At 42.9% G+C, this 14,908-nt stretch overlaps 1 protein-coding gene across 9 annotated transcripts in view; it reads left to right on the forward strand.

Moving 5' to 3' along the window:
* Positions 1–14,908, forward strand: part of EBF1 (EBF transcription factor 1) — a 334,181-nt gene that overhangs the window by 191,338 nt on the left and 127,935 nt on the right. For all 9 annotated transcript variants that reach the window (XM_073355192.2, XM_073355197.2, XM_073355193.2 and 6 more), the window contains exon 7: positions 13,999–14,080. In XM_073355192.2, the coding sequence (XP_073211293.1) occupies positions 13,999–14,080 (82 nt within the window). The remainder of the gene's footprint in view (positions 1–13,998; positions 14,081–14,908) is intronic.

Raw genomic sequence — 14,908 nt, forward strand, 5'->3', positions numbered from 1 at the left:
CTTCCTTCCAGCACTTAAAATAGCAACAATGCTCCGGATCCCATCCACATTGCCAGAGCGCCTTGCTGCAAAGGAAGTGAGAGAGCTTTTTGCTCTTAAATACTGTGAAACAATGGGAATACGAAATGAACTATCCAGCTTGTGTTAAGGAGCTCAGTGCAGTGTTCAGTTCTGTTCTTTAACTTTTTTTTTTGACTGGTATTTATTTATTTTATTTGTTTATTATGCAGCATCCATTTCATGCCATGGGCATCCTCGACAGACTCTTTAAGAATATCCTGTATACTCCTTATTTAGGCTCTTCCTGGATTGCAATAACCCAGTAACAGTAAAGATACAATCAACATATAAACCTCCCAGCAGTCTCCATCAGATTGAACCCCCTCACCTAATCTACTCAGCCTTCAAATGTACTCCCTACTTATGAGCCAGGGAGGAAAGATACAGGGTGAAATCCTGGCCCCGTTACTGTGAATGGCAGAACTCCTGTTGGTTTAGATGACATGAGGATTTCACTCATGGTATAATCTGTGACCTGATTTTTCCATGTCAACATATGTCCTCATCAGATACGGCACTTCACTCCTGTTGCTCCATCTCACACAATCCTTCCACATGTACTTTTTGGGGTGATATTTGCATGCCAAGGGGAGGTGGCCTTTGCTTAACCACATCAACACCTACAGGGATTGCTCTATAAATACCCAAAGAGGTTGGGTGAAATAATTCCCACTCATCTCCTTAGTAGGACTGTGTGAAGAGGAGATTTACAGTTTAAGTTCTAAATCAGCCATGGCTGTTAGAGTTTTGCTGAGGATTTAGTGCGGCTAAAGACGAAACTGGGTGTCATCCCAGAGGTTAATCCAGAGGCTCTGGAATGTATCTCACACTCTCTGTGATACTGACACAGAGGAACAGCTGAAGCCGAGAGCCCTTTAACTTGCATATGTGCAGGATGTTGTGGGCAAATGTAATGACAGTGATGTCAATGTTATAAGTCAAAAGGCTTTTGCTTATAGACATGAGTGCCTGTGACTGGGAGACCCAGGACATTAGCTGGGCAAGATTGTTGATCCAGTGCAGTGATTGAACTGAAAATGTAGAAGTCTATTAAGAGCAATTAGAACACCGAGTTATCTGTTTCAGAGCAGCAGCCGTGTTAGTCTGTATCTGCAAAAAGAACAGGAGGACTTGCGGCACCTTAGAGACAAACACATTTATTTGAGCGTAAGCTTTCGTGGGCTACATGCAGCCGATGAAGTGAGTGGTAGCTCTCGAAACCTTATGCTCAAATAAATAAATAAATGGGTTAGTCTCTAAGGTACCACAAGTCCTCCTTTTCTTTTTGAGTTATCTGTGCAATTTGAAAGCCATTATGACCACCATTTTTAAAAGAAAATACCAATTCCAAACTGAATTAATGTTGCTAATGTGTTGTTTTTTAAAAAAACAACCCGGTAGTGTTGTATCAGAAAGCCAAATCATTGTCCTCACCCTTTTTATTTAACAAAAAGATAAACATTTTTATCCTTATGAGGGTCACACATTGCTATGGTATGAAATGTAGCCTCTTTACTCGCGGTGGATTTTCAGAAGCACTCTGTGCTCCCCTAAGTCTGCTTCTGCTGAAGTCGATGGTAAAACTCTCATTTGACTTTTGAAAGAGCAAAGTTAGACCGATACTGAACACTGCTGAAAAACCTTTCCCTATGCACGTGCGTGTACACACACACGCACACACACATGAAGATTGTGGAAATCTGGTTGGTTGATCATGTCACCAAATATGCAGGCATCCGGTATAATAAAACAAATACAGACTCATTTTCCAGGTTTTTTTTGTTTTTAGGTTTTTTTTAGTTTTTTTTTTTTTTTTTTGCTCAAATGTAACCAAAAGCATTTCAGTAGCATGTTTCAGGGCATGCATTTGTGTTGTACCAGATCTCTAAACATCTCAGCTGATTGAAAGCTCTTGGGCCATAGTGTCATAGGGTCATAATACTCTCCAGACATGGTGCATTTTAGTAGTGCACATCTCTGTTTCTCATGTGTTGTTGCTTATGGGCGCAGTATGGATATACATAGATTGCAAATGGCAAAATGCACACACAAATGGTAAAAAGCACATGCAAATGACCTTTCTCCTCCTCTTTTCCCTAAGAAACCTGTCCCCAGTGCCAGTCAGAAATTTCCATGTCAGTCTGAGCAAATGACATGGTTTTTGTTAATACTAAATAATTACCAGATCTTTTTTTTAAGAAGATCAAGGGAAAAAAATTGAAAGCAGGCTTTGGGCGTTGCATGTAAAGAAAATATGGTTGAGATAAAGTACTGTCTCGGTTTAACCTGATCTAGGTAGGGTTACGTTTTCAGACGGGCTTCTACTCAGAAGTGCACAAAATTGCGTCTGCACTTTGTAGGTTCAGACACCAGCTGAAAAGTTTGCTTGGCACATGCCCTTTAAGTAGTCTGACACCCTTGGGTTTTGTAGGTTCATAGGCTAACACTTGTAATGTGCGCAGGTGTCAGGCTATTTCAAGGCTCATTAGTGTATTTGCAAGCACAAGTTTGTGCATGCAGTTTTACACACAGGCTAAGGGGTGAACATCTGATCTATGTATCTAATTGAGCCACAGTCAGTCAGTCAAAAAGAAGGGAGGGGTTATTAACTATTTTCACTGTGAATCTGGATTTCATTAATACCTCAGTGAAAGAATTAGCATCACCACAGCATGCAGCTGAGGGTGACGTTTTAAGACACCTTTATTTTCCCTAGTTTGTTAAGACAGAAGTGGAGATTAAGTTGACTCTCTTTGTTTTCTTTAACAAACTGTATCTTGGATGTTACTGATGCCTAAGAACGGTTACACTAGTTTACCACGAGAGAACAGGCAGTCGAATACCAGTATCCTATTACAATTAACAGTAATTCTGTTATCTGTCATCACTTACACTGAACACAGGTTCTTCTAGCACAAGTATGACACAGTGATGACTGCTAATGCACTGGCATTGTGTGAACTATGACAGACCCCAGTGCTGCTTTTATACTTATCCCAGGGAATAAAGTCTAGCATTTTAAGTGGAATTAAAAAACTAGTTTTAACACATTTTCCTAGCCTGGTACTTGAAGGGTCAAATAAGGAAAAAAAGTAGTGTAAGGAAGGGTAATTAAACAGCGGCAGAGTGATTGAATATTAGTGCTTTTACTGAATCCATGAGGATAAATTCTGTTAGCTATGTGACTTCTCCCTGTACTAATGTGATAATAAAGTACTCTAATTCTGGAGAGGCCTGTCACAGTCTCAGCTAAAGCACTGACCCCTCAGCTCATAAAGAACAAACAGTGACTGCAAGGGTCTTAAAGAAAAACACAGCTTAAGACTTCCTTATCTGCACAGAGTAAAGTACCAACGGCAGTTGTGTATCTGTGCATGTGTAGATGGATACACCTTCCCTCTATGCCCACATAGTGTATGTGTGTTCACACTATACATTGCACCTCGGTATTCTAAGTGAACCTCTGGATACTTGGTGCACAGATGGTGTAAAACCCTGCAAACTTTTGTTTATTTGAGGTATTTAGTTCCAGTTGGATTTCAATAAACATTGCAGTTAAATGGAATGCTGTGCAAATGGGAGCATATAGAAATATTCAGTCCCCATCAATCACTGAATAACTTTTTCACCCGTTTGAGAAGAATTGTTGAAAAGCCAGTCCCCAGGGGAAAAATTAAAACAGGGAAAAGCGAGAATTCAGACCTGTCTCTGAATTATTTTGCAATGTTTTTATTTTTATATTTTGCCCTATTTTGCACTGTTGTCTTTTGGTGCTGGGCAAATATTCTGTGGCCTCATTCAATTGCTAATGAAAGGTTGAAAAGCTCTCTGGGATTTTAACTCACTTGGGAGGGAAAATTCAAAACAGACTTTTCCAAAGAAGCCTAAATTTCTCTGATGCATTAGAACACTTGGTATTGGAGAGCTGAAGAATGTAGAAGATGAAAAATTGCTATACTGTAGTTCGCTGCACAGAGCACACAGACCTACGGAAAACCAACTTGAAACATTTGGTGAAGCAAGCAGTGAGTAATTTAAGGCTGCCTTTGGGCAGTTCTAACTTGTGATTTGGTGATTATATGAGTTCTTCTCCAACTATTTGCAGTGCTGAAGTATTTATTATACCCACAGCAGCAAAATGCTTCCTGCGCCAGCTCTGGAATTCAGAACAGGTTCACAAAACTACCAGTCTATTCTGTCTGTATTATTATGGGAGCACCAATAGAAGCTGTGAGTAATCAGGGCCCTGTTGTGAGAGGCTCACACGTGTCACATCTCAGGGACCTTTTCTGGACTTCAGCTGGCAGATGTGTATTTTTCAGTAAAAGAAAGTTATTCCCATAATTTTGTTGCTGGGTTGCGCTTTCTTAATAAATCGTTTTGCATTCCGTAAATACAAACAGTGGATCTGATCCGGCGCCCCTTAGAACCATGGAGAATGTTGAGATCAGGAAAGGAAAGATTGGGTCCTTTTTTTTTTTTTTTTTTTTTTTTTTAAATTAAGGCAGTCTGACAAATGAGGAATGGCTACATTTGGGGAAGAGGTAGTGAGGCTGACTGCAATGTTTAATTTCTCTTCTGTAGAATAAATTTTCAGTTGTAAAAATGCCACAAAAGGTGGCTACTGCTGTTTATTGACTAAAAACCCAGCTGTGATCGTGTGGGTAATAGGCGGTTTCCCCCATGCCTGTATTTGATTTCCATGCACAGTCTCACGCTGCTAAATATCAGTGTAAGCCGTCAATTTTTTTCTTTTGTGATCAGGGTACTTGATGTGGCCCCTTACTTGTACACGGAAAATGGTGCAATGCTGGATTTGGGTTTAAATGGAAATTACAGCTCTTTAAATACATAGTGTTTTTCTTCTTTCTCCTGAAGTTATCAGTAGCAATTGTGGGGGTTTTTGAATACTAGAGTTTCTCTCTGCTATCCTCACATATGCCCCATATATGTTGGATTTGTGCACAAATGGCCGTGGTTAATATTAAATGGCAATAGTCACATTGGTTGGCTTTCATTTGAATAATTTAGTGTAGGTATCCTTTGTCTGGTGACATTAGCGCACTAGGAAGGACTGTGATTAACAGCAAGACATGGTGGAGGTGACTGATGGAGAAGGGGAGGTGGTGTACTGAAAAGCAGATAGAGAAACTTGAATAAGTGGATCAAATGGCCCAGGTGTCTGTTCCGGTGTTGCTTTGTGGTGTGTGCAAGGAGACTGGTGCCTAGTGTCAGATTGATAGGAAGGGCCTCGTTTGCACTAGAAATGAAATAACTTGCTCTTGTCTGCTTGATATTTTCCGCCACTACTGTCTTTGCACTGCAACTCCTTGCCTGCGTCCCTTCCCATGGTTTTAGCACAGGAGGAGGTGGTTGAGCTCATAATGGCCCTGGTTCAGCAAGGTATTTAAGCACGGGAGTACTCCCATTGGCTTCAGTGGGGCTACTGCTATGCTTTAGGTTAGACACATGCTTAAGTACTGTGCTGCATTGGAGTTTTCATGTAAAATGACCCTGAACTTCTTTCATCTGCTGGACGGTGCAAGGTATTACATCGGTACTCATATTTTGAAGGTTTTGCTAATTTTACAGAGAGACAGACACGTAGAGAACCTTGTTTGACAGCCCCTAATCCCAGAGTCCAGAATTGCCCTGTGCTTAAACCTTGGGCAGGTTTTGTTTGTCCTCTGAAACCTTGGGCAGGTTTTGTTTGCCCTCTGACAGGTTTAAGTTGTGCAAGCAGCCCTCACTCACTGGATGGCCACAGGTCTCGCTGAGCTTGGCAGCCTTACAGCTGTCATATTTTCACATGGGTGAACTGTTCTCAAACAATTTCTCCAATGTACTGGGAACAAACTAGCTTTTCTTCCGCATCAGGAATGCAGGTCTTCCCTTTCCAACTATGTTTTCCCCTTCAACAGACATATTTATTGTGGCAATGGCAAAGAAAGTCCTACTGCTAACCCTCCGTGTTTGAATTCTCTTAAATCTCCCTCTGGGCCATGATGGAGAGGTGCATCTTGCTCCCCACGCAGATCTTATTTTATTTTTTAAAGAAAGTTCAGTTTTAATTTATAATCCTGCTCATGTTGGCCTGCAAACGCCCATGGTCAAATCCTTTGAATATTACTATTGTTTTGTTTGTTTGTATCACGGGCCAACCAAGAATGGGTCCCTACTGGGCTTAGCATGGCTGTCCAAAAACAGGATAATAGACAGTCCCTGCCCCGAAGCCCTTACAATATAAATAGAAAAGACAGATAAAGGGATATAACCCACAGGCAAAGTAGACAATGGGATGGTCAGCAAATGGCTAAAGGTGGGGTTTAGTTAGGAGGGCATCAACTGGATGGAAGGACAAAGGAAAAAAGGGGACATGGGGACAAGGCTGGGGAGAAGTGCATTCTGGGAGATGTAGTCCGATGAAGGAGGCCAACCTGTAGAGGACAGTGGGAGCATGAGGCACTGCAGTGGCATTTCTGAACCAAACTGTTCCAGTTTTGGCTCAACTTTGGTTTTGTTTTTTGGTTTTTGCTGAAAATTGAAAAGTTTTGACAAAATAATATTTTTCTTTGTTTTCAACCTGGGGGAATAAAAATCATTTTCTGGCCGACTCTACCGGTGAGTCATCCTGATGGGATTGCTTGAGGAGTAAAGTCCTTCTCGCCATGAATCAGACCTGTAGGCTTCAGTGCAGTATTCCCCTTGGACGCAAGATACTGCACAAAGTGCAGCTTTCTCTGAAGCACCCAGGCTGCTCCTTTCAAAGGACAAGGGCTCTGTGCTGGCTGCAATTGCAGTCTGTGTTCAGACGCTCCACAATCAGAGGCCAGGACGAGAGCCTACGTTCTTGTTACCATGCCTTGCGTATACTCTTAAAACAGCTTCAACAGACACTATGGGTGTAAACAGGTTTCTTTTTAATGCCTTCCATTATATCTGTTTTTGTTGTTGTTCTGTGACTGTTGTTCTGTCAACATTCTGTCAACATTATATCTGTTGTTCTGTTCTGTGGGCATTGCGGGGACTGATAGAAACATCTAAACATGATTTTCCAGGGGTTGGGAAGTCGGTCTGCACCGTCTGGATCTCAAACAATGTTTTGCATAATAATTAATGATGTACAAGCTGTTACCTAATGAACTGTTTTACTGTGTTTGCCCTTCAGTTCTGTCTTCTAAAATGTAAATATGGGTTTAGGATGATTTATTCCATGCTTACGTCCTTTGGGGAAGTTCTTCAGAGTGGGTTTTTCTTAATCTAGAGCCAAATTCTTACCCTAGATGCATGAAGCTGGCCGAGGGCGTATTGTTGCGTTGAGATGAGGACTGAAGCTGCATCGTACATGCAGCTCACCTTGAACTGAAGTTCTTGCAGTAGAGTCTGACCCTATGGGAGTTCCTCGTATGTACCTGAGAACAGAATTTGGCCTTTTAATGTTGAACCATAGTGTGGGAGTAGCCACTGGAATCACTGAATACGGACCCCGGCCAGGTGACAGCGGTGTTAACCTTTCAGAACCCTGACCCTTGTCAATGCCCTAGGAGCAGCAAATAAGCCACACTTTCTTTCCAGCAATCCTGTGTGTCACGCCTATAATACAGGGTGTCAGAAGTAAACTAAATCCCTGGCAAAACTGGCGCAAATGAAGCCACCTCAGGCTCGGAGGAAACCTAGCATATGGCTGGAAGAGATGTCTGCAACAGTTCCAATTTTTCTGGAAGGTAAATGGTCTTGCAAAGAAAGCTGTGAGGGTGAAATCCTCCATGTTGTTGTGGTTTGCAAGCCCAGAGGCATTGAGAAGCTACCGTTGATTCCAGTGGGAGCGTGGAGGGGTTTTGCAAATGGCTAGACAATTATCATAGAAGGCAATTATCAGAGAATATCAAGGTTGGAAGGGACCTCAGGAGGTCATCTAGTCCAACCTCCTGCTCAAAGCAGGACCAATCCCCAATTTTTGCTCCAGATCCCTAAATGGCCACCTCAAGGATTGAGCTTACAACCCTGGGTTTAGCAGGCCAATGCTCAAACCACTGAGCTATCCCTCCCCCAAAGTCACTGAAAAAATTTCCAGAATAACTTGATGCATGCAAAACCAAGAAATGCATAGAAAACCAAGCTGTCGAGGGAGGTCATTGACAATAATATGACAGCCCTACATGAAAAAGCTAAATCTAGACTAATTGGAGACCTAATTATCTATGGTATAATTGATCTTTAGGTCCAGAGAAGGTTATCACTTGCAGATGAATTAGGGACTGCGCAATGCTAAAATAAAAAATATTGTTTTCTATAGTGGGCAAAAAGTGAGCCTAAGTGGCAAGACCACCCTGGGATGTCTGTCACTCTGCGGAGTTCGGAATGGCAGAGTGGGATGTCCCAGGTGTGCTTGGTTGAAGAGCAGTCTGCAAATGCATCTGATCAAGCAGGCTGTCTTCTGAGCAAGAGGCAAAATGTGCTCTGAAAGAATCCAAAGTATTTAAGGAGCTGGGATGCATGAAAGATACAGTACATTGCACTCGTAGAGATCCCAGTGTGCCGCCAAATAGGCATGCACCAAATAATGTCCCGAAAGCAGAGGGCGAAAGTGAAAGTTGTACTTAATAAGATGATAAAATAAGATGTTCTTGAGTGAATTCAGGCACCAGCTGACTGGATTTACTGTATTGTCTCTAGTAAACCCAAAGCAGTTGAGGATTTATATAGATCCAAATGGTTTGACTAAGACCATGAAACGCTAGTGCTACCGGAAGAAGCAAGTCAAGGAGACAGTGTCTAGATTTCAAAATCCCTGAGTATGTTCAGTTTTGGATGGAAGCTCTGAGTTTTGGAGGTCTGACTCCATCAGAAAGTGCAAAGGTCTTCAGCTTCAATTCACTGACAAAGTAGCTGGCAACTTCTCAAGATAACAGCTATATTACCCAGACCAAGGCTTATCATAGCCACACCCAAGGGGCAGTTCGGCAAGAGGAATAGGTGACCTCTGAACAAAGCTATGGAGGACATGGGCTATGTTTTCCCGAGGACACCCAGAATGCTACTGACGTGTTCGTATATTGACAAAAGTAGTCAGCCTACGGCTGGTAATGCACATCACCATCATCAGCTAATGTAGACCCCAGGTGGTGGATTCAGATCAGCACCTGCACAAACCACTGCAGAAAGTTATTTTCTGAGAACAAGTGGCCTTGAGATCGGAAACCACAGAGGGACAGAGATTATAGTTACGGGCAGATGCCCAATAAGAAGCAGAATAGTACTTCCATCTGTCATATGGGGTTCGAGCCTCTACCTTGACCTCCATGCTAGACATATCTTTTGCTTTAGCTCATTTCGGAGGCATTTTGCTAGCCTCCAGTGTGACATCTGGCCAAGAGAGGGGTCCCCTCCGGCACAGGAAGGATGGTCAGCAAGAATCAGGCTCAGGAAGGCGTCGGGAACGGGAGGCAGCAACCTGGGAAATGATTGCAGAGTGAAGAACAGGCAGCCTGGGAGCTGGAGGAGAGAGGCTGAGAGCCAGGCAATGACGCAGGCTGTTACTGGCAGGGGGGCAGCAACCACTACAAAAAGGCAGACCTGGGAGTGGTCTGCAAACAAGGGGGCTGTCTAGACAGACCCCAATGAGGCACAAGGGCTGAACAGTGCTCAGGGAATCTGCAGGCCGGTGTGGTTGCCTCCAGAAGAGCAGTGGCCACAAGGGGCTATTACTGGCACTTGGCCTGAGGACCACCCCTTCATACCGTTGTAGTGGACGGCCCCTAGGGGCTTGGCTGGGAACCGTTGTGTTAATCCATGTTGGAACCATTCGAGTAGTTGTGTCTAGGGCATGTGCACCACTTAGTTTCTTTCAGCCCTAGTACAGCCTAGTATAGCAGCTCTGTGTCACCTGAAGGGTGCAGGTATTGATGGGAAGGGTGCAGTATGGCTGCGTTGGTGGGACAGAGACCTAGGGGGGCTTGTACCCCAGCCGCACTCTACAGCGGGCTCAGTCACAGTGTGTTTCCTTCATTGGCTGTATTAATCCGTGTGTGTGTGTTGGGCAGGAGGGGCTAGCCAATGTGTTTTGTTTGATTGTAAAAACCCAAAGCAGATGTCCCAGTAGGCACAGAAACCATGGGGGGGGGCTGACTTTTGTCACATGACAGGGATACAATGGTGCTGGAACTGGGGGTGCTTGAAGCAGTAATAACAAACACCAGATACATGGTTTCCATCATCAGTACCCCCACTATACAAATTGTTCCAGCACCCCGGCAGGGGTACTAGCCTTTGGCAAACCCGACCCACGTCAAGTGGCTGGGGCTCAGAAATTAGAGTTCAGGCTTTTATCAGCACTCCTGGGCATTGCACATGTATTCACCCAGTGAGCAAATTTCAGACTTCGACAGTTAGCGTGAATACTATTCCACCCCCATCATATGGGGAAAAAGTTAGCTCTGAAAAAATAACCTGATATTAAGAAGTTAGATGTAAACAAATACACATGTAAGTTATGTTTATAATGGGCCCAGTTTTGCCAGCATTACTCCTGGGCAAGTCTAACCTGTTATAATGGGATGACTTGCAGAGTAAGGTGGCAGAATGGAGCTCAAGGTGAAGAATGCGGCAGAACTAACAATTCTAAGATAATAAGTAAAAACTAGAATATTCTTGAGTTAAGCCATCGTGTATACTCATGTGACCCCGTTTCTATATTATTATTATTTGTTTGTATTATTGTAGGGCCTAGCAGTTTCATTTGTGGCCTGGGACCCCATTGTGCTAGGCGCTGTACAAACCACAGAACAAAACCAGTCTCTGCCCCAATGAACTTCAAATCTAAGAATAGCACAAGGGACAACAGATGGATACAGACACACCAGGGAGTACAAGGAAACAGTGAGAGAGTATTTGTCAGCATGATAGGCAGTGGTATTCTAGCCACCTGGTTTCCAGCCAAAGTGGTTCTCCCTTCAGAGCCAACTAACATTGGGTCAGATTCTGCACTCCATTTCACCTGTGCGACCCAACTGAAGCGGACCACAGAGATTTGTGCAGAACAGGATGTGAGGCACTCTGCTTGCCAGGAATCAAACCCAGGTCTCTCACGGGTTAGGGCAAAACATGACTCTCATGGCCACTGAGCCTGCTTGTAGCTGGTGCTTTCTAAGACAATATTCAGCCCATATTTTGGTTTGTTTCTCGGTAGAATAAGAATTCAGGATTGGATAGAGTATTTTATCAGGTGATTTATTTTTAAAACAAAGTAAGAGAAAATATAAGAGGCAAGCTCTGTGTTTGAAAACTCCTCTCCAAAATGCTGTGGCTTTAAAAAAAAAAAAAAAAAAAAGCCTTCCTGGAGTTTACAGAATTCACCAGTTTTTTGGGTTTTGATAGAACTAAATAAGTGCGCCTCAATTCTTCTTCAGCTTCTGTGGATGAAACACCCATTGACTTCAGGAGCGATGCACCCATGTAACTGTGGTAAAATTCTGGAGCTTTTGAATTAGACTTTGCAGACCCCAGACACCAGCTGTTGTATTTCATGTAGGTGTTTGATGCTTTTGATCTGGTGCCAGCTTATAAAACAAGAAAATGACATAGCTTCTTAAGCAGAGAAAAAGCTTAGAGTTTTGATAAAGAGGCTCTGTTAAGAGCTTTGCCTGTTTTGGGGGGACTTTTGAATTGATCAGCATGCATGCGTGCGTGAGTGCACACATACACACACGCCCCCCCCGTGTTTACACATGCCATGCAAAGTTAACATGATAAATGTTTTCTACGTTTGCATGGCACGTTTGACTCCGTCTTTCAATGCAGATATTTTTAACTGTTACATCTCCCGCCCTCCCTTCCTGGTAATATATTCCTTTAGGGAAGTTCAAGCCAAAGTGGTCAGCTGCTTGGCTCCTACATTCTGGAAAACTCTGAAGAATTCTCTAGTAAACCCTTGGGGCAGAGCAGACTTTTCCCTAAAGAATAAGTGGTTCTGAGAGACTTTGCCACATAAGGGCCTGTTTGAGGCTCCAGGCACCAGTTGACAGGGACGTCTTTGCCTCCCAACAGATGGCCAGGATTTTTATTTCAGCCAGCAATCTCTCGCAGAGGGGTGGTCTCGCTATTCTGCCAGCATTCCGCATGACAGGGCCAGCTTAGGGCAAGAGGGATCTAATGTCCGTGCCCTTCATAGCTCACAAGCTAAATGATGGGCTGTTGACAGGAAAGCCATCATCTGAAGTGTAAGATCCTGAACTCTCCCTGCAGTTCGTTTTTCTTTGGCGGAATTAATGCCCTATTTGCTTGTCTCTCAAAATCCATTCTGGCACGAGTACAAACCTTTGACTGGTGGCAAGCAGTTGTCTGGATTCAAGATGCCAGGATTTGTGCTGACAGCTCCTTCTACACAATCTGAGTCAGGCTGTCACAGCTGGCCATTAGAGGCTTAAAAAGACACACACATGACAAATAGCACCAACTTTCGGTTATTGAATATCCAGACCTTCTTGATGAGAAAATGCAATGGCTTATACCCCTCTTTAATTGCGAGTAAACAAACAGCGCCCTTGCCATCCACCGTTGAAAGTGTCTTATGGCTCCTTATCGTTTTATATTGGTTGGTCTCTTTGATTTCCTTTAATGAAAGTAGCCCCTTGGAGTTTAAATTTGTCACCATGGCCATTGCCTAAAATGATGTTTAGAGCGTGAGGGAGCTGACACAACAGTCAGACAGGCCTCTTTAGGATGCAGTTCCACAACGGTGCAGGGGAGCAGCATCACAGAACACCAACCAGCAAAATGCAGCTGTGTGTTTCCATGCAACAAGCCCAGTTTTGCCCTTCTTGATTTCGGCATATGCAAATTATGCCACTTAGTGGCCACTGTGGGTTCTCACCGGGGATCAGGACGGACGCTTACAAAAAATTAACTTTCTGATTTTAAGTAAAACAATAACAAACAGTCACTCCTTGATGCCTCATTATAAGTGGAGACAGGGTAAATTAGCCTCTGCCTGGTTAATCAACAGCTATTGCAGGTATAATGATGCTCTGTCTGGTTGTGCCTGGTTTTAAAGCTTGGTGCAGGATTTAATTTTACACAGTTATCTTTAGTAGAGCCCTGGCTGCAGTTTGTTTTGGACAAAAGGCTGAAAAACCCTGGTTCCTGGGGGGGGGGGGCGGCGGCGGGCAGGAATATGAGACCCACTATTATTCATCAGCTTGTCTTTATGGGTTTATGGTCCACTGGTGCATAACAGTGAAGAAAATATTTTCAGAAAAATGTTTGCTTATTGGGGGCTTGTAAAATGCAATGTCTCTTCTTAAAGCAACATATAGGTCTGGGCAGTCATTTCATTTCTTCCATGAAATCAGCCTTTTAATCAAGACTTCCCCTCACGCCCACAGTATTTTGTTCATTCATTTATGTGATTTGTCATGAACGAGCTTTAATTTTGTTGACAAATTTGGTGTAATTGTTGGATCAAGATTCAGATTGTGCAGAATGCTTTAAATTTTTTGCATAAATTGAGGTTTATAGGCTACACATGAACTTATGAGATGAAACCTCTTATATGCAAAGATGCTTTCTTGGCCAGCATTCTTCTGCTTTCTCTTTGCTGTACTGAAATTGTCTCTTTAACTTCCTGGTCGCTGTGGAAGACAGCATGATTCCATGACGCTAGCCATTTAAAGTGACATAGGGACCAATTCTGCAAACCTGTATGGCTATGACAAAGCAAAGTTCTTAAGCATGTGTCACTTTTAGCACATGCTGAAGTGTTTTGCTGGTTGGAGGCCATGTGAGCAGTCCTTACCCATGTGGCCAGTCAAAGGCACAGCTTGTGTGAGTAAGGATTGCTAATTGGAGTAAGGATTTGCTGGATCAGACTCAGGAAAGGGACATGGTGCTATACGCTGCATGCATCTGAGAGGCTAATGGCGGTGTCTCTTTTCTCCACAGGTTCTTCTTGAAATTTTTTCTCAAATGTAACCAAAATTGCCTAAAAAATGCAGGAAACCCCCGGGACATGCGGAGATTCCAGGTCAGTATGTCATGCTTCCTTCTTTAAAAATAATCTACTGGTGGGGTAGAAATAAATTTGACCCAAACTAAGCTGGTAATTAACTGGAAGATGCTGAAATTTACTATACTGATCTCAGTTTTGGAGATTCCCAGTGACAACAGAAATTAGCAGGAAGTTCTTGGATTTTCTTGCTCTCGGCAAGAGAAGACTTGAAGATGATGCCATCCCTGTGGGAAGTAAAACTGTGACGGGAAGAAACAGAAGTGGCCTTGTATTGTTGCTGTGTTGAATCACATGGCTGCTTCTCTCTAGGATATCCTGCTCTTCCTTAAGACCTAACTGTGCCTTCATGTAAAGATTTTAAGTGAGCAAGCAATATTTATTAGTGGGGGAAATCTTGTCACCAAAACAGATGTATGGTTATGCTGAAAATCTAAACAGGTTCCCCTTGGGGAGTCATTTGCTGCAGTTTGAAATATTTTTTTTATTTTTTGAAAGATTGTATTAATTTTATACTGGCCCAGTCCTCACTGAGGCAAAACTCCCACTGTCTGCTCTTCACTAGGGTATTTTTAGCAAATACTTCCCTACCACTGTAAGCTCCTACCCGTGGAAACATAGGCTGAGTGCTGTGGGGTGAACAGAGCTCCAGCTAGCCACCAATATTTTTCCATTATGTTGTTTAACCATGCTCAGGACCAGTCTAAAAGATATGTAAGCTCCTTCGTTTTCAGTTTAAACCAATTTTTACCAACAAATTCCCAGGTTTTACAAAAAGTATTATTCATTTTTTTCTGATTTTCACCTTATTTTTGTATCACTCAAATATATAAAAATAGCTTTTGT

This window comes from Lepidochelys kempii, chromosome 8, assembly GCF_965140285.1.
Source record: "Lepidochelys kempii isolate rLepKem1 chromosome 8, rLepKem1.hap1, whole genome shotgun sequence".
Classification (NCBI taxonomy): Eukaryota; Metazoa; Chordata; order Testudines; family Cheloniidae; genus Lepidochelys; species Lepidochelys kempii.